Source organism: Neomonachus schauinslandi, chromosome 13, assembly GCF_002201575.2.
Source record: "Neomonachus schauinslandi chromosome 13, ASM220157v2, whole genome shotgun sequence".
Classification (NCBI taxonomy): Eukaryota; Metazoa; Chordata; class Mammalia; order Carnivora; family Phocidae; genus Neomonachus; species Neomonachus schauinslandi.
Window position 1 is genome coordinate 55,452,317 of NC_058415.1, and position 20,280 is coordinate 55,472,596.

At 45.2% G+C, this 20,280-nt stretch overlaps 1 protein-coding gene across 1 annotated transcript in view; it reads left to right on the top strand.

The window, feature by feature from the left end:
- ACO1 (aconitase 1) overlaps positions 1–20,280 on the top strand; it is a 53,664-nt gene that overhangs the window by 31,876 nt on the left and 1,508 nt on the right. Inside the window, exons 8-20 of the mRNA XM_021691271.1 lie at positions 526–697; positions 1,316–1,416; positions 2,349–2,465; positions 3,590–3,749; positions 5,056–5,191; positions 5,817–5,901; positions 6,662–6,818; positions 7,993–8,117; positions 10,105–10,209; positions 10,934–11,076; positions 13,505–13,652; positions 17,950–18,072; positions 19,871–20,056. Coding sequence (XP_021546946.1) covers positions 526–697; positions 1,316–1,416; positions 2,349–2,465; positions 3,590–3,749; positions 5,056–5,191; positions 5,817–5,901; positions 6,662–6,818; positions 7,993–8,117; positions 10,105–10,209; positions 10,934–11,076; positions 13,505–13,652; positions 17,950–18,072; positions 19,871–20,056 — 1,758 coding nt within the window. The remainder of the gene's footprint in view (positions 1–525; positions 698–1,315; positions 1,417–2,348; positions 2,466–3,589; positions 3,750–5,055; positions 5,192–5,816; positions 5,902–6,661; positions 6,819–7,992; positions 8,118–10,104; positions 10,210–10,933; positions 11,077–13,504; positions 13,653–17,949; positions 18,073–19,870; positions 20,057–20,280) is intronic.

Consider the following 20,280-nt stretch of genomic DNA (forward strand, 5'->3'; position numbering starts at 1 on the left):
GGCGCTGCCAGTGATCTCATTAGAGAGAAAAAGTCCTTCTCACTTTGGAAAACTTCTATTAATGTTATCTGTGTTTTGGGCATTACTTTTTCTTTCCTTTTTTTTTTTTTTTGTAATAATTGTTTTGACATAATTTTAGATTTACAGGAGAGTTGATGTAAATACAGGTAAAACAGAGAGTTCCTGTTACCTTTCTCCCAACTTCCCCAAACGTTTACATCCCACATAACCATGGTATATTAATCAAAATGAAGAACATTGGTACAACACTATTAACTAAACTAGAAACTTCTCCAATTTTTTCAGTAATGACTGTTTTCTGTTCCAGAATCCAATCCAAGATTCCCCATATTTAGTTAACATTACTTTTTAAATTTTATTTTTTAAAGTAATCAAAAATATGTTGGGCCAGTTTATTTTTTATGTTTACTCACCAGGCTAGTTTATAAGAATTACAAAGTGCTAGCTCTGCATTTTAAAGATGGGCTGTCGAGTCTCAAGCTTTTCTCTTGTTCTGCTGCTCAGCATCTGCGCCAGGTGGGGGTAGTGGGCAAATTTGTGGAGTTCTTCGGGCCAGGAGTACCCCAGTTGTCCATTGCTGACCGAGCTACAATTGCGAACATGTGTCCAGAGTATGGAGCGACTGCTGCCTTCTTCCCGGTTGATGACGTTAGCATCAAGTACCTGGTGCAGACGGGTAAGTGCAGACCCGTGAGAGCGGAAGGCCCTGGGTTAGGCTTCCTGGAACTCTGAGGATCAGAGTGTTGCTTTCTGCCTCTGCCCCTTGGAGTGCACACGGTCACATTTATTGGGTTGTTTTTTGTTTTTTGTTTTTTGTTTTTTCCTTTTCTCTGCGGAATCAAAATGGTTGTCGGGATTTCAGAAATATGACATAGACACAGTGCAGCCAGTAGAAAGAGCTCAGGTATTCTGGAAACCTAGATGTTTGTACTGGTTTTCTACTACTGGTTATTTGACGGGAAGCAAGTGATCTTGGCAATGAAGGTGTGCTCTGATGATGTACTAAGCCTGAGGTCCTCTGAGTGGAGGACAAGGACCAAAGAGAGGGGGAGTTTTTACAGGTAGGACCAGAATCTGCTTCAGAAAATAGACCAGATCAGTGAATGACCCCCAGTAAATAGCAGCATCAGCCAGAGAATCAGAATATTCGACAGAAAGGTGAAATAGCAGCCAAAATTTAGGTGTGTGTGTGTAAGCGAAATGCACCTTCCTTGTGTGACTGCTGGTGGAGGTATTCGTCTCACCAGGACATCTTAACCTCTGTTACTTGTTATTTCTTAAAACATCCATTTAGGTCGTGATGAAGAAAAAGTAAAGCAGATGAAAAAGTATCTTCAAGCTGTAGGAATGTTTCGGGATTTCAGTGACCCCTCTCAAGACCCAGACTTTGCCCAGGTATGAGAGAGTGTGTTTACTTTTCCTTGAGGCTGTGATTTTAGTTGTGTATGTTTTTTTCTGAGGGGGCGTACTTGTAGGAAATTAGTCACTGCCAAGTCATCACAGAAGAACAAGGTTTTAAAAGACTGAAACAATTAAGAGGATAAGGAATTGTAAACATAAAATAACTTCTTCCTTTTCTCCTGGCCAATAAGTTGAGTGGGCGCCCCATTTCTGACCTACTGACTGACTCCCCTAATGTGGAAGACCTTTGAAGATGGCTTCGCCAGAGGGAGTAGGGCTGTTTAAAGGCTCATCTCATCACTGCAGATGAAAAAGAAATGGGGGTAGAGCATAGCAGTTAGTTCTGGTTTATCCAGTGATTTACCTTCATTCATTTTCTAGGGGGCAAACTGATTCCACATTTTCCTGGACAGGCAAGCCCAGAGGGTCACCTAGATGTGGGAGCCTGGTTTCGTTTCACAGTATACTTGAGGGACGGTAATATGCAGTCAGACCCAGGCCCATTGCCTGGCATTGATGCCTGAATGGCAGCATCCTACCAAATCATTTTAGAAAAAAGTACAATGGTTTATGTATCATTTTAGTAGAAAGCCCATCTCAAACGAAGCTTACCATTAAAAAGGATGCATCAGCTGCTTTGCAAAGACGGATGCATAGAAGACGCTGGCCAGCAGCTGGGCACACACCCTGGTCTTTCTGGGAGGTGACAAGGCTTCCTGCCTGTCCCACGCCAGTTACGTGCCCATCCTGATCTTTGGAAATTCATTCCTTAAGCATTAAAAAGAACATAGAGTCCTTGTTTATGAATGTGATGGTTTAGTTTGTTTTTGTGGTTGTGGTGTTTTCAGTTCTGTGGCCCAGCTTGCGTTTTTTTTCTCCGAAGGTACGATGTCACTTCTTGAGTTCCTTCTCTTTTGGGTGGACAGGTTGTGGAATTAAATTTGAGAACGGTCGTGCCTTGCTGCAGTGGACCAAAAAGGCCTCAGGACAAAGTCGCCGTGACCGACATGAAAAAGGACTTTGAGAACTGCCTCGGAGCCAAGGTAGGGGTCGGGGAGAGGCAGGTGGAAGTCCCCCCTCCCAACCCAGCCCTGTGCCCCGTGTCTTAGAGCCCACGCTGCTTTCCACCACCACCCCCCATGATGAAGCTTCCCGAAGCCTGACGCTGAGGGCGTTTCTTCTCCATCCGGAAGTCCTCGGTGCCTCTCCCATTAGCCGAGGGCCACACAGCTTCCTTAGAGCCCTTTACCATCTGTGAACACAGCTCAGCCACACATCTGCTTTTCCTGCAACTCTCATCACACTATGCATTCGACTTGCCCCAGCTTTTCTGGCCATTGTACTTTCGTTCATGCCCCGCCTCCCCCCACCTGGATGGCTCCTCCCCCTCCCTGCATGTCGGTGTCTCTCAGCCTCCACAGCATGGCCTCACATCTCATAGCAGAACGTCATCCGTCCCTCGTTTGAACCTTCATGACACTTGGTCTGAAACCCTTGGATGGCATCCATGTTCTTGAACTTACATTGCTGGTCCTTTATATTATTTGCAGGTCTGATTTCCCTTATTGGACTGTATGTTTGAGTAGAGGATGTGTGTCAGAATCACCTTTATACTCCACAAAGTACCTAGCATCTTGTATGCAGATTTTCGATGAACATCTCCCCAAATGATGATTAAGATATTTGATAAGTTTTATCCTGGGGCCACCAGCATGACACCAAATGTTCAGCTGTACTTGATTTGCCTTATTGACCATGATTAGTTGAATCTGGCCAAAAGGACACCTTTTTCTAAATTTCCATCATGTTAGAATCAGTGGCCTTGGTTCATATCCATGAAACTCTACAATAATGTCATCGGGTTTAATTAGACTAACTTGGAACTAAATTTGTAGTTATAGCATTTCCATTTTTGAGATGAGAAGCAAGTAAGCATTAATAGGACTTCAAAGCAGAGGGAGAGTCAGAAATTATGACTGCCTTTTATAAAGGTTTAAAAACAATAAAGAGGACTTTCAGTTTTCTGTAGCATTTCAGATGAGATGTTTATATTTTGCTAAAAATTGGCTTTTAAAATTATAGTTACCAAGGTATTTCTTTTCCTTCTAAAGTGAGACTATTTCACTGTGTTTCTTTTCTTCCATTTTTTTTTTTTTTCTTCCCATAGCAAGGGTTTAAAGGATTCCAGGTTGCTCTGGACCATCATAATGACCATAAGACGTTTATCTATAATAATAGCGAATTCACCCTCACTCATGGTTCGGTGGTCATCGCTGCCATTACCAGCTGCACAAACACCAGTAATCCATCTGTGATGTTAGGAGCAGGTGAGTGCATCTGAATTCCTCCCCGTGGTCATGTGGACATGTGGGTGGAAATCTTTCAAGACACGACCCTGGAGCTTACCTGAATCTACATGTAGTTCCCTGAACCTTGTCTTTTCCAGATGCAGAGATTTGTTGGTCCAGAAGTGTTTACACAGTAATGAGTGTTCAAAGCAAAGTATGTAAAGTAGAATATGTAATACATACTAGTCTTTAGAATTACCGTGGAAAATAAGTAGAAGAAAGCAAAAAAAAAAAAAGATGAATTTCTGGTAAAGCTTAGAATCTTGTGTCAGACTGTAGGAGAAAAAAAAAAATGTTTTCATATCACAGATTAGTCTCTTTAAAACCCCTGATAGGCCTTTTTGTACACTGGACTTCAGTCTCTTAGAAGTATTGTAAGTGCATCTGAATTAGGGCACAGGGCACTGGCTCATAAAACTTACTTGGCTGTTACGCAATTCAGGTCAAGTAGTTAATATTTACATACCAAGTTTTATTAATAGAAGTCTCTTTAGTGTCCAGATTTTTTTTTATCATTGCCAAGAGTTCCTGTTGTGTCCACAGACCAGGTATCATCGAAGAGTTCTTTCTTTATAAAGTACACAAGTACATAAGGAAAACCTTCTTTGTCTAAGAATTCACCTGTTGATCCCTAAGCTTTTCTTGTCTGGAGCAAACAGGTTTCCTCAAGACAAGTCACCAGCTTGTCTCTAGCTTTTTGTGCCTTTTTACCCCCACTCCTCATTTCTTTCCAAATTCTATGATACGTTGTTAAGAGAGCACCCAGTGTTTCTGTAATAGTCTCTGTATCTGCCAAAATTCCAGTGGCCTAGAGCTCTTGATTTTCTACTTTAAAAGAATACCTGGGGACTAGAATTTTACTCTAGACTGACTGCCCTCTTCACCAACCAGTACACAGTTCATATCCTTTAAGAAAGAGCCCTACCAATTATAATTTTCATCCAAATAAAACGTAATTAGAAAGACTGCTTTCCCTCCCAAAGTTAAAATTTATTCTATAGTATATTCCTAAATGTTTTTTAAGTTTATCTTTTGAAAAAAAAAAGAAGGCTATCTCTTCGTTTCCCTGACTAATTTTGAGTTTACTGCGTCTGTGTAAATGACTGTGGGCCAGTGAGCTGTTGATTTGTGCTCGGCAGCAGAAAGAGCAGAAAACACCACGAACGGAGCTTTGTCAGGCGGTGGCAGGCGACGCAGACCGAGGGGTCGGTCTCTTTCCTGAACCCACCCTGGCACCTAGAGCGGGCAGCCACCCCACACTGTGTCGGTGTTGACCATTTCACAGGCCTGTTAGCCAAGAAAGCTGTGAATGCTGGCCTGAACGTGAAGCCTTACATCAAAACCAGCCTGTCTCCTGGAAGCGGTGTGGTCACCTACTACCTGCGAGAGAGCGGGGTCATGCCGTATCTGTCCCAGCTTGGGTGAGGAGGAATTTTCTTTTACACCATCGCTCGGGTTGTATTTTATTCCACATGTGTCTCGCCGTGTCACCGTGTAACACACATCAGCTCATCTGATGGTATCTAATGAGTCCTGTCAGTCAGTGAGGAGACTTCAGCCCTTCCGTTCCCACGGAGTCGGGCCCTCCTGTGGACAGTTGTGCTGGTTGTTCATCAGACAAGGGCACCCTTGAAGGGCAAAGCAGGGCTGAAATCAAGCCTGTGCTATGGTGTTGCACTGCACCCTTCTGGAGGATGGGGTGCCTTTTCTCAATCAACAGAGGTTACGCAATGGGCTAGCGTTGGCTCAGCCACTGAGAGGCTGAGCTAAAATGGCTAAAAATGTTTAAATTCCTTGGCATAAATGAATCATTTGCTACAAAATACAATTTCTCCAGTTTCCCCACTATTCCTAATTTGGATGAGAAGGATTTTTTTTTTTTTTTTTTTTTTTAACAACGCTCCTGAGAATGAAAGCTTTATAGGAACAGTACTACACTTATTCCACGTGCTGCCTGTCTCTTTAAGTTAGCGGTCTCTAGAACTGTCCTTGGCAGAGCGGCTCACTGAGACTCACTCTCCGCCTTGCTTCTCTTCCTGCGCCTAGGTTTGACGTGGTGGGCTACGGTTGCATGACCTGCATCGGCAATAGCGGGCCCTTACCTGAACCTGTGGTCGAAGCCATCACGCAGGTAATGGCCGAGGAGCCTGTGGGGCTTCGGAGCAGTTGGCTCTTTTCATATGATGTGTGCCCGGAATGCTGGTCGTCTCAGGAAGGCCCAGGGCATCAGGCAATGTGTTTAGAGTCCAAAAGAGTCAAGCTAACCTGACTAGCAGTCTACCTTGTGCCTCAGTTTTCCCAGCTGTAAATTGGGGATGATGATAGGACCTGTTTCACAGAGTTGTGAGCACGGAGATGGATGTGAAGGACTTGGAGCAGTGCCTGGCACACACGGGCTCTTGCACTACAGACGGCTCCAGGACTCTGTGTGCCTGGTCACCTGAAACCTGGCTCCAAGTTAGACACGTCTCCACGCAAACAGTGCAATCGAAACTACATTGCATGGGCTTGATTTTTGGCCCGTAAATTCTGTAGCATTGAGAAGCACGATTTGGTTTGCTTGAATTACAGAACCAATGGAGGTCAGTGTGGCTTCCTTTAGCTTTCAACTGTTGGACTGTTCTCAGGCCCCAGGCAGCGAAATCACCAGGATGCTGCCTTCTGACGCACCTGGGATTTCCTTGGGAGCAGAAACCATGTCTCTCGGTGTCCTCTGACCCAGAGTGTCTCCCCAGGGACACCCATGTGTGCTTTTCTCCCTGCAGGCAGAGGACCAGGTGAAAGGGAGGTTAAAGAACTGCCCCCGTGATGGGAGAGTTCAGCAGGTGGTCTGTGACAAAAAGCCTGGGCCCCTTCTCCGTGTGACCTGATCTTTCTCTTGCCGGACTCAGGGAGATCTGGTCGCTGTCGGAGTACTGTCTGGGAACAGGAATTTTGAAGGTCGAGTCCACCCCAATACCCGGGCCAACTATTTAGCCTCTCCACCCTTGGTGATAGCCTATGCGATTGCTGGGACCATCAGGATCAACTTTGAGAAAGAGCCACTGGGTAAGATGTCGTTTGTGTGGCTGCCCTTCACTGTTTCCAGTGAATTTGAACATATTACTGGAGGAAAAGTAACCACTTTTGTTAATACATAACGATACGTAGAACTAACAAAGATGAGGAGAGTCTTGTCTTTTCTCCCCCATACACGGCGAAGACAGAACTGGAACAGACGAGAATCAACTAAGGACAAGGGACGACAAAAGGAAATTAATCTGCAAAGTCAGAGAGGGCGTGCTATTCTGGCTTCTTCCCCAGTTCTTTCTCTTTCTAGCTCCTGCTTTTATCTAATGCGACACACTGTTTTAACGTATCCTCTGTAGGAACATATCCCAGATAGTTCAACGTCCCCAAATCTGGAGAAATGATGCTTTGTGTCCTTCCCTCTGGAGGTCTTGCTGTGTCCTCCTCAGTCGTTCTCAGTAGATTCAATACTATGACAACAGCGCCCCTTCAGTTCACTTTTAGGAAAGCCCCGCTAGCGTTGTAGTTGACCCTCATGTGTGGATTCGATATTTGCAGATTTGCCTCTTCACTAAAATGTAGCTTAACCCCCAAATCAAGACTCGTCTTGCCTTGCCTCCATGGTCATTTGCAGACACACACAGAGGGATGCAGGCTTTGTGCACTCAACGTGCGCGTTCTCAGCTGCAGCCGGACGAGGCAGGGCTCTGCTTCTCCCCTCAGCTCTCATGCTGTAAATACGTATCCTGTTCGTGCTCCGTGTAGCGCCACGTCTTCCCACATTTTTGTGGTTTTGGTGATTTCACTTTTTAAAATAGCCCCCAAGCGTAGTGCTGAAGTGCCATCTAGCGCACGGATGCCCACGAAGGCTGTGGGGTGCCCTGTGGGAGGCAGACTTCGTTCAGGCATGAGTTGTAGTGCTGTTGGCTGGGACTTCGGCATTAACGCATCAGCAGGATGTCCTAGGGAAGGTGTCTTTAAGCCGAAGACACGTGAAGCAAGATTACGTATTGATGGGGTGCCAAAAACGTTGTGACGAGAGGCTGTCAGGAGCCTAACCCACATCCCCCAGCGCTAGCGATTCACGCTTCACTACACAGTGTTTGCATGGACCTCACAGAACATTTCTATGGAGAATGGGATTTGACTGGATGGGATCATGAAAATGGGGGATTAAATGCAGTTTTTCTCCTAATAAACTTGTTTTCCCCAGGGGTCAATGCAAAGGGACAACAGGTATTTCTGAAAGACATCTGGCCAACCAGAGACGAGATCCAGGTGGTGGAGCGTCAGTACGTGATCCCTGGCATGTTTAAGGAGGTCTACCAGAAGATAGAGGTGAGGTCCCCACCCACTCTGCCCTCATGCATCCAGGGGACAGCCGTTCCTTTGTGGCATGTCTGCAGACCCCGAGGCTGATGGCGGTGGAAACTAGAGAAAGTCACATTTCTTTCTTCAGATAACCAAGGAAATGGTTCTCAGTCATTTTCTCCTGTGACTTACATTTTTACACACTCTACACTCCCCAGATGTTCCCAGATCTGGACAAGGTCCCAGATTTGGCAGCAGCCTCAAAAAGAGAGGCCTTAGGTTGTGTGTGATTCCTAGCCAGCTCGCCATAACCACCAGCCCCGCCCCCCACCCCGAGTGTCACTGAGGTGGAGTTCATTGGTTGGATACACCTCTCAGAACTATTTGGATGCTTAAAAAAAATTTAAAAAACCACTGAGGAAAAAGCACCAAACTATTAAAATAAATAAACCTTTCTGTGCATTTGACAAATAGGGAGAAAATGTGTGGGGGCTCAGTATCGTTTTCTGAGACCCTTAGATGTTATTCCTTTCTCTGCCCTCTGTGTTAGGCTGACCCAAGGAATGCTGACTGGGGCTTGGGTTTGAAATAAGAGAGCAGACTCTCTGGGGAAGAGGGTCAAATGGGGATCATATTCATGCACCATGCCCTCCCACAAGTTGCTCATCAGGAAGTGGTATGAGCAAGCTTGTTGGGCATTGGGTTAAATGCATTTCTCCAAAGGCTGAGATCATGGCCCCGTGGAGACAGTCCAAGCTGACTTTAATGCATAGCAGTGGTCATTTGCTATCCAGTGTCCACATGACCTGGACATCTACTTCCACCAGTCTTCAGAGAGTAAATGATTTCCCCTTTGGTACAATCTGAATTACTGTTTCCTAAGTTATATTATGTATATGGATTAGTTATCTATTGCTGTACAACAAATTATCCCAAAACTTAGAAACACCATTTATTATCTCATGATTCCTGTGGTTCAGAAATCCATGTGTGGCTTACCTGGGTGCCTCTGCCTTCAGGCTCCAACCAAGGTGTCCTTTGGTGCTGCAGCTCATCTGAAGGCTCAGCTGGGGGAGGATCCACTTCCAAGGCCATTTGCATGGTTGTTGGCAGGATAACACACCTCACAGGCTGTCGGACCGAGGGCCTCAGTTCCCTGCTGACAGTTCGCCAGAGGCCTCCCTCATTGCCTTGCTTGGGGATCTCTTCACATCTCACAGCATGGTCCTGCCTTCCATCAGAGCAAGCAGGAAAGGGTGAGAGAGACAGAAGGCAGTCTCTTTATAACCTGATCTTGGAAATGAGTCACTAGGTTCAGCCCACACTCAGCAGAAGGCGACTGCTTAAGGGTGTGCATGCCAGGGAGGTGGGGGGCAGGTCCTTGGGTCCATCTTTGAGGCTGCTTATCACAGTGTATATGTATTTTTAAGTCATTGGGCATGACATTGTCTTAGTGTAAAGGAGCTCTTGTGTGTGACTATAATAAGAACTGTTTTGGTTTTGGTTTTATTTAAGTATAGTTGACACACAACATTACATTGGTATCAGGTGTACAGCATAGTGATCGGACAACTCTGTGCATCACCCAGGTGTAGCTACCATCTGTCACCATTCAACACTATTACGATAGCATTGACTGAATTCCCTACGCTGTACCTTTCATCCCCGTGACTTACTCATTCCGTAACTGGAAGTCTGTACCTCCCCCTCCCCTGTACCCCTTTTTGCCCATCCTCGCACCTCCCCTCCCCTCTGGCAACCATCAGTTAGTTCTCTGTGATTATGGATCTGTTCCTGCTTTGTTTGTTCATTTTGTTTTTGAGATTCCACATATCAAGGAAGTCAGGTATCTGTCTTTGTCTGACTATTCACTTGGCGTACCTGGAGAGTATTATGTTAAGAATGGTTTTTATTGTACTCTTAGAATATATAGTTTCTGCTTGCATGTCAAACTTCCCTTAGAGTGGAATGTGATTAGATTTGCTTTTCTTTCTTTTATCTTTTTGTTTGTAAGACCGTGAATGAAAGGTGGAATGCCTTAGCAGCCCCATCGGACAAGCTGTATTGCTGGAATCCCAAATCTACATACATTAAGTCACCACCATTCTTTGAAAACCTGGTATGACTTTTTTATTTTTAACAAAATAAGTTTTTCAAAATGTTTCTTTCCTTATAGAATCTACTTGATTACCCTCTACCCTTGCTTTGACTACGCATTCCACTGAAACCTTTACAAACCCAAGCAGACAATACTGGGGAGAGTTCTAAGAAGCTGGGGTATTTGGTTCTAGTGGGCCTACGGTGTCTCTGTCCAGGGGTTCTGTGTGGCTGTGCGGAGACGCCCTGGCCATCCCATACCACCTGGACATAGAAAAGTCTGAGGGATCGACTGTCCAAGCAAAACATCCCCGGGCCTGCTATATTTAAACCTTATACTCAAAAAAACAAGGGAAATCTTACCTATAACTGACGATCAAGGAGTCCGTGCTCTCCTGGGTGGGAAGAGGAGGGGAGTGGAAGTTAGGATTCTAGCTGTCCTCAGCATCTGAGTTCCCTGGATGTGGAGACAGAGAAGGTCATTTGCAGCTCTATCACTATTGCTTTTGAGGGAATCGTCCCAATACTTAGCCTCCCTGCAGGGGTGGGATGTGAATGTTTTGAGTAAATTCACCTTACTTTTCTAAGCACCCCTGATAAAACCAAAAAACCTAGAATTTTCTGTGCAGCGATGTACAGCTGTCATCCGGTTTGGGTCCACAGTGCACTGTGGAAACTGTTCAGACTCCCTGGTAACTTGCTGGAGAAAACCTGAGTCGTCACTAACTTGCTGTATTCTTTGCTAGAGTTTGGATATCCAGCACCCTAAATCTATAGTGGATGCCTACGTGCTGTTAAATTTGGGGGATTCCGTAACAACAGACCACATCTCTCCGGCTGGAAATATCGCAAGAAACAGCCCTGCTGCTCGCTACTTAACTAACAGAGGGTAAGTGTGAGTGAGGGGAAGAAAGACTAAAAGGCAAAAATGGAGTGAATGAGGCTAGTATTTCTTTTCACATGTTCTCTTTTCAATCAGACTGATTTTTCAGTGAACCCTGAGGCTTGAAAACCAGTCACCCTATCTGTTTGCTGCTTTCCAGCTTCCTTGGGAGATTCTGTCAGCAAGGAAACCCCAGCAGAGGGGATCTTCCTTCTGCGTGTGTCCCCATTAGAGTCCAGGCTCTGCTCTCAGCCTGTGGCGCACTTGGCAGGGGTGTCCCTTGCCCTGCGATGCCGCGTCCTGCCTGAGACACGTAGTGACTACGGATTTGCCGCTGACGCGTCCATCGACCAATCCTTCAGTCACAGACTGACTTTAACGGGTACTATACCAGTATTATCTACTGTCCTCTAATACGCTGAGAGTGATCGGAGCCCGTCCCAGATCTGACTTTCCATGAGAATCATCTGGGGAGATAAACATTCCTGTCTCCCGTCCGCACCTCCCGAATCAGCGTCTAAAGTGATGGGCCCAGAGCTAATCTAAGAACAAAATCCAACACCTTTTTCGTTCTTTCTTGCCTTCTTTCCTTTTTTTTTTTGTCAGTGGGAGAGGAAAACGGCCTTGGCCCCATCTCGCTTTCCTGGTGGCTAAGGTGTTTTCTTCACGCCTCCCTGTCCTACTGAGCCCCACTCAGTCTCTGCCTCCTCCTGGTGCATCCTATGGGACAGTCATGTTCAGAGCAAAAGTATTCCACGTTCCCCAGAGATAGGAGTGCTGTAAGTTTCAGAAGCTAGCCCACCTCTGGAGCAGGGGATGCACAGGAGTCTATCTCAAGATGTTTTTAACACAGGGCAACTACTGTATTAAATGTACAGGGACTTCTTACACACAGACACATATGGTAAGAGTCTAAAGGGATATGATTGTACTTCGAGTGGGAGCATCGAGCGGAGAAGGGCAGGTGATATTTGAGAGGGGTCGGCGAATCCCTGCTCTTCCCCTCCCCCAAGCCGCTCTGGCTATATCGGTGGGTGCCTCGCTTGTTGAATGTTCCAGGCAAGGGCAAATACCCTTCTGCCTGAGAGCCTTTGGTTGAGCTGGCTGTTTTTTCCTCTTGGATGCTCTTCCCCAAAATAGCTGTCTGGCTAACTCCCTTGCCAGTTTAAGTCTTCCTCCATGAGGTCACCCACACTGGACTCCTGTTCTCCTTGCCTTGATCTACTTTTTTTTCCCCTCAGTTATTAACCACAATCTAGTAACACTTGTGTAAGATACTCATTTTCTTATTATGATTATTTCTTTGTCTCCACCTTTTAGAATGTAAGCCCTGCAAAGGCAGGGATCTTCATCTGTGTTGTTCCTTGATCTACCTCAAGCCCTGAGAACAGTTCTTGGCACATAGTTGGGGCTCAATAAAGAGTTGTTGAATGAATGAATGAATGAATGGGAGAAAAGGATTCACCAACAAACAGCGAAACAAAGCGGTTGAGGCTGGAGAAAGAAACTAAGAAAACAAGCAGTGATTTTTTTGATTGCTGATTGTTGACACTTTTGAGACATGGACTGTATAGGGAATGGAATGAAAAGAAATATCATACCTTCCCAGAAAAGTGCATGTATCCCCAACATTCTGGATATAATTTCAGGAGTTTGTAGACACGCTCACCTGCTCCTAAAGCCTAAACTCTCTCAGTCTTCAGATCACATCTTACCATGAGATCAGATTACCACTCACACACACATCCTACCATTTTAAGAAACAGCTCAGTGAGCTGACAGCTGTGTTAATTATAAGATGTTCCTGCTATCACAAAGTATCCTTTAACTGGAGCCCACAGACAAGATTTTTCCTTGATTTCAGGACCAGGAAGAGCTGTTCCGTCTCTTCAGCACTACTCTGATTTTTATCTTATGAAAAATGTAAATCATGTTGCCAGTCATGTGTCTGCCCAATACATTGAGTTCTTGATGACTTGCAGACAAATTTATACCTCCTTCCAGGTAGTTTACAGAATGTATTTTGTGTTTCCCTCATTCTTGGCTCCACCTGACTGGCCCACACTGATTACTCTTTTGGTTTCCTTTTTCTTACCCATTTTGAATATTTTATCTTTTGTGAAGTTTTCTAGGCTACCCTACTGAATCAGTAAAATAAATACTCATTAGAGTTCCTCCTGGTTTTTCTACCCAGATTTATAAGACTAGAAGTTGATCCTGGGAGAATGCTGATTTCCCCCTTTCACTGCCCCACCTCTGACCTCTGACTCTACCCTCAGCAGAAGATACAGAAACAGCTTTTCTGCCTTGGAGAGCGATGCTTAGTAGACTTAGAGGGATATCTAGGTCTATGGTTTTCTCTTTTCTTAATGGAAGCTAAGTTTAATCTTTTCTCCATTCACTAACCTAGCTCCTCTCCTGCTTGCATTATTAGCTTGACTCCACGAGAATTCAACTCCTATGGCTCCCGCCGAGGTAATGATGCCATCATGGCACGGGGGACGTTTGCCAACATTCGCTTGTTAAACAAACTTTTGAACAAGCAGGCACCACAGACTATCCATCTGCCTTCTGGAGAAATTGTGAGTACTGTGTCTTTGTCAGGCTCTGGGCGGTTGGATATTTACACAGTCACCTTCCTTTGGGTCTCATTTTTTCTTCATAGCCCCATGCTACCTCTTGTTTCGAGAGAGTTCATCACAGATAGAGATGCCCTTTTAAGTTTTACAACTTTCTCTTCCTGCTTAGAGATTCTGCTTCGTGGGTTCCTGGGAGTTGAATTTACGAAGGCTCTGAGTGAAATGTGGTCAGTTCAGAGTATTTAAGTAAGGGGAACTTCCAGGTTAAGATAGAGGATATTTATCAACAGGTGCTATTGTATGACTTTATTAACATTTAAGTCCCCATCCCACGAGAAGGAGGAACATAGAGGCCTGCGGAGGCCTGCCTGGGTCCTGACGGGAGCTCTTTGCAGTTGGCCTGTTACAGCAAACTCTTCATTCCCAGATGCCTTGGAGGGAGGGCTTGTGCTTTGAGTCCGACATACTGGCTGTGGAGCCTTCAGCAAGTTATTGCCCTCTCTGAGCCTGATCTTTCTGACCTGCAAAGTAGGATATCCACCCTGTAAGGTTCTGAGGCTTAAGCTTAAATGGAAAGACGTGTATACAACACAGAGCAGAGTATCTGGCGCATGTCATGGGTCCTCGGTGTTGCTTCCTTTCCCAGCAGATGCTGCAAAACTGCTTGAGAACTGTTTGTTACTTGAGAAATCACCCTCCTGACTTACTTAAAAATAAGTAAATAACAGCTAGTATTTATATGGAATTTATTACATCCCATGTACTGTTCTAAGCTCTTTGCCTATATTGACTTATTTAATCCTCATAACAACCCTTTGAGGGAGGTACCATAATTGTCCATCTTTTAAGATAATAAAAATGGAGATTAAAACCCAGGGAGTCTGGGGACACCTGGGTGGCTCAGTCGGTGGAGCATCCGACTCTTGGTTTCAGCTTAGGTCGAGATCTTGGAGTTGTGAGATCGAGCCCCGCCAACAGTCTCTGCGCTAGGCCTGGAGTCTGCATAAGTTTCTCTCTCTTCCTCTGCCTCCCCCCCCCCCAAAATCAATCAATCAATCTTCAAAACAAAACCCAGGGAGTCTGGCTCCAACGTCAGTGCGGTTTATCACCACCCATACCACCTCACTTGTAACAGATTATATTTTGGTAAAGCAAACTCTTTATAGGTAATCACTGATCACCAGGACCCAACACAAAGTCAGCACCCAGTAGGTAGGTGTTCAGTGAAGAGCAGGGATGATAAACAAACTATTAAAGATAGTTAGCTGGTAGAATGCCCAAGAGACAAGGGGAAAGATGTGCAGTATAGACACTTGGGGGGACTCCTGTGTATTGGCTGTCACAGTGAACCTCACGAATTTACAAGCCCTGCCATGACATAGAACTTCTGGTCAGATGGTCAGAGCCTCATCTTAAATAAGGAGACAGAATCAGAGATGCACAGACATTTGAGCCAAGCCTTGAACTTGAAAGATAGACCTAGACAAAGAACGGTGGGGAAGGGAAAGAAAACAGATAATGCAAAGAGTAGAAGAAAATGAAGAAAAGATTATCTTCTCAGAGTGATGAAATGATTTTCTGTTGGCATAAAGTAATCAAAGGACGAGAAAGGGCTCTTGATAAAAAATAGTAATTAAAAAAGAAAGAAAAGGCTGTTAACAACAAAAAAAAAGCCCCTAAAAAATTTTCACAGAAAAAGTTGATTAGTTGAGAAAATCTCTCAGAATATAGACCAGAAAGACAAAGGAAAAATTAGAGAGAAAATATAAGAAAATTAAAGACTGAAATGAGGAGGCTCAGCATCTGACTAAACAGAGATGCTAAGAAGAGAAGAAAGGAAATTATCCGGGAAGTAACACAAGGAAAATTCCCCGACTTCAAGATCCGACTCCACATGACATCCACGGAATACCCACATGATTACGGAAGACCAGCTCCAAATCGCATCAGTATGAAGTTAGGAACAGCAGAGATAAGGAGAAGATCTAGAAACTTCCAAAGGGGGAAAAACAGCTTCTGTGCAATGTGCTGGAGATCAGAAGTGCTCAAACCAACACTGGAAACTTAGACTGGCTTGTACCCCCAAATACCATGTCCCATGTTAAAGTAATAACACATTCAGATTCAAAAACTTTAAAAATACTCCTCAGTCCCTGTCTCAGGAAGCTACTTGGTGAATGCATTTTACCAAAATGAGGGAATAAGCCAAAAAAGGGGAAGTTGTAGGATCCAGGAAAAGGAAATGCAGGGAATTCCCAGGATGTTGGTGAAGGAAGATTCTTCCATTACAGGAATGCACCATCTCTAGAGAAGAATCAGTCCAAATTAGAATAGGACTGAAGCTCCTGGAGAGAGATCTCTATGGAAAAGATTTTTAAATGACAGACTGCCTGATACATTTGAATGTGTTTAGAGAAGATGTGTACTTTAGGCAGAGTGTTTGGGGATTAAGTGATGGGTAGTGACATAGAAACAGGTGAGTACACACACAAAAAGAAAATAATTAATTCCAATGGAAATTTTTTTGATTACCAAGAAAAGGAATTCAGAGTACATTACCTGTCTCAGCTATAAATAACATTCACATAGTCAATGTAGTGCAAACACCAAATACTGACTTACCCAAAACGTATGACATAATTATATTGGGAGGCTGGGGAGAGAACTAAATCCCCGGGGCGCCTGGGTGGCCCAGTCAGTTAAGCATCTGACTCTTGATTTCAGCTCAGATCATGATCTCGGGGTCCTGGGATCGAGCCCTGCATTGGGCTTTGCGCTCAGTGGGGAATCTGCTTCAGGATTCTCTCCCTCTCCTTCTGTCCCTCCTTCCACTCACGTATGCACTCTCTGTCTCTCAATTAAATAAATAAAATCTTTTTAAAAAGAGAGGGAGAACTAAATCCCCACTAAAGCAGGAAATTGATAGATAACAAAAATGGAGAAATAGAGAACTGGTAGTTTAAATATCATACTGGAGATACAGAGGAACAATAACGGAAGAAACAACCAAATTTTATGTCCTCTTTTTTTTTTTTTTAAAGATTTTATTTATTTATTTGACAGAGAAAGAGCAGGAGAGCACAAGCAGGGGAGAGAGGCAGAGGGAAAGGGAGAAGTAGTCTCCCTGGTGAGCAAGGGACTCAATCCCAAGACCCTGGGATCATGACCTGAGCTGAAGGCAGTCGCTTAACCAACTGAGCCACCCAGGTGCCCCATCGTCATCTTTAGAAGAGAGGGAATGTGTAGGGAGCCGTTGCTTTATAAGCTCCCCAGATTTGGGTAACACCATGTGGAGCTAACCACAGGCTCCATCAGCCCACCGAAATAGTAATTTGGGAAAGCTTACTTCAGAGGTTGATTACACACCTTTTTAGAGCTTCTTTTGAAGGAAACCCTTTCTTGAGGGATTTTTTCTTTTTTCACTTAAGTAGCCAGGAAGAACAATTGTTTCATATCACCAGCAATGATATCAAATGTCTTTGTGAAGTCTTGGCACAGAGAATATTCAGAATTCTTGCGAGAAACAAATGAAGCTGTTTGTGGAAGATGTTTCTCATATATAGCAAAATACTAGTTAATCCTCTCCTGTTCAGTATTGATCTGTGCTTCCACCCGTGTTTCTACTGTCTCTGCCTTGACCTCCTTGTAGAAGGGTGACTGATACAAGTTTGCATTTTGGGGCGCCTGGGTGACCCAGAGTGTTAAGCAGCTGACTCTTAATTTTGGCTCAGGTCATGATCTCAGGGTCCTGGAATCGAGGCCTCCACCAGGCTCTGCACTCAACGGGGAGTCTGCATGAGGCTTCTCTCTCTCCCTCTGCCTCTCCCCACACTCGCTGTCTAAAATAAACAAATAAGTGTATGTATGTTTCCATTTTATATAATTTCAGAACATGTCACCTTCTTTGTGGTTCCTACCCTTCACAAGTGACCATCACTGAGTCTCTAGACTGAGTCAAAACCCAGGTTTAGGTGGGATTCTCTGTTTCCTAAGCTTTAAAATAGTTTAATCAATGGAAGAGGGGGAAAAATCTGATCGACTTTCTTTTTTTTCCCTTGATGCCTTAGGATTTGAATGTTTTTCTAAAACCAGGACAAAAACTAGGCATTTTAGTTAAAAGAACATAAAATTCATTGGTAGGGGTGAATTGGAGATTTGTAACACAGGCCACTGATTGGTTGAGTTTTCTGTTGGCTTTGTATTGACTTGGGCCACTGAAGACCCTGTGCTTCTCACCAGGTCCCCCTGGCCTGTGTCCACACTCTGCTGCATCTGTAAACCTTGCTTTTCTCTTCCTCAGCTTGACGTGTTCGATGCCGCGGAGCAGTACCAGCAGGCAGGCCTTCCCCTGATTGTTCTGGCCGGGAAAGAGTATGGCTCAGGCAGCTCCCGAGACTGGGCGGCCAAGGGCCCTTTCCTCCTGGTGAGTGTGACGTGGAGGGACCCCAGCAGGCAAGCTCAGCAAAGCATGTGATGTTTGTTCAGCTCCTGCTTCTTAGCGGATCTGCCTTTACCCCACTCAGTGAAGGGTTATCCAGAGTTGAACCGGTTCCTTAGATCAGATACTCCTATTCTGGGAACCATGGATCTTTGGACGTGTCTGTGGAGCAGTTGGGAGGAGAGTCTGTGAAGTCTCTGAAATTATTTTCAAATGTGTGTATGTATGTCTTCTTTTTGTGGGGAAAAATGGCATGGTTTTCCTAATATTCAGGTTGAGGATGGGACATGTATTTCAGGCCGTTGTCCCAGGCGAGCCATAAGTCTGGATGCTGCTCCCGTGTTGTCCCTCAGGAGGTTCAGGGAAGGGTAAAAGTAAGGAGCTGGTGCTTTGGACAGACTTGGGGAGTGCACTTCAAGTGGCCTTTCACTGCCTCTGAGTCGGCTTATAGACTCTCAAGAGTAAAGGACGCGCTCTCTGGATGTAGACAGACAGCTCTTGAGAACCTGCGGCCATTTCAGGGCCTGAGCCGCTTGAGGCGTCCCCATGGAGGGGCCGTGCAGGGAGCAGATGGTTCTTACCTCTGGAGCATATCCTGGCCCCAAAAGCAGGGAAGAGTCCTGCTGCTCAGCCTGCATTCTCAGGGTAGGGGAAGATGACTTAGCTGGTGCCAATCTCAGGGATTTATGGCTCGAGCAAATTAAACCTTGGGAAACACCACATACGGTGATTACCACACGTCCAGTAAAGAAGGCGGGGTCTGGCAGGCAGCTGTAAATCTCTTTGAACATCACACCTATTGCTTTGTTTTGTTTTTTATCAAGCATATTGCTTTGTGGGGGAACAAAAGATGTTCTTTGATTACTTGGTAATATATCAAAAGTCTGCCTTTTCTAGAAGCTGCGGAAAAGAACCAGAGAAATTACAGAGGAGGAGAGGGTTTTAGGGATGGGGCTGGGAGCTGGCCGTAGAAATGCAGCCAGTGGGGACCTTAAGAGCTGAGGGACGCCAAGAGAACTGGCACGCGAGGGGCCCCCTAGGCCCTAGGCTTCCGTACAGAATGGCCCCGAGTTCCGGCTGCCCCGGGCTGGGCCGCTCAGCAGTGCTGGGCTCTCCTCACAGCAGAGGGGGCTGGACGACTCGTTCTCAGCCCCGCGCGGCCCTTACCCAGCGTAGGGACGTGCATCGGACGTGTTTACAAAGCTGCCACTCCCCCTCAGAGTGAACACATGTGCACACAGATCCATACAGAGTATCTCCTGTTTTTGAACAGGAATTGCAAAAGCAGCACATCATTTCCCTTCTCTGTAGTATGTTCTGCAAGTTGCTTTTTCGGTTGTCTTTTGTGTCTGCACCTATTCAAGGGAAATAAAAGAAAAATTTATGTTGTTTTGCGGTGTGGATTCCAGATATAATGGAAGTGCGCTGAGAGATGTTGTATCACAAACAGCTAAGTGTGTGGTGAAACTGCATGAGTTCAATTACCAGACACCACTAGACCGTGTGGGTGAAGAGGGCACAATGGTAGCATCTCCCTCCGAGGGTTGGTGGAGGGTGGGATGGGAGAAGCCACTTTATTATGCTGCCTGTACATTGTAGGCAGTCAGTTCAGACCAGCTGCTTTGTTACTTATAACTAGAGTAACTGTTTATGTAAACGAGTCATTGGTACTTACAAAGAATTTAGGTGTGAGAGGAGTTTTGACTGAAGAAGCCTTTTGTAAAGTTTCTGTGTATCTAAAGAAAATTGGAACTGTGTCCAAAGTACTGTCTTGGCTCCTCAGGGAATCAAAGCTGTCCTGGCTGAAAGTTACGAGCGCATTCACCGTAGTAACTTGGTGGGAATGGGGGTGATTCCCCTCGAATATCTCCCTGGGGAGACCGCAGACACCCTGGGACTCACAGGGCGGGAACGATACTCCATCATCATTCCAGAAAACCTCACACCACGAATGAAAGTGCAGGTCAAGGTAAGCCGGAGCCTCCCCATGCCAGGCCCAAGTAAACGGGACCGTGTGTTCATCATCAAACCCGCGAGAAGGAAATGAGTGGACTTGGGAAGGAAAACAGGCAGTCAGTAGGAGTGCGTTAGACCTACAAGTTCTGCTGGCGCCTGCTCTGCCTTCACAACACAGTGAGGGGGGGGCACCTGTTGATGGATTACTTATTTCTGTTTACTCATGGAGTTACCATC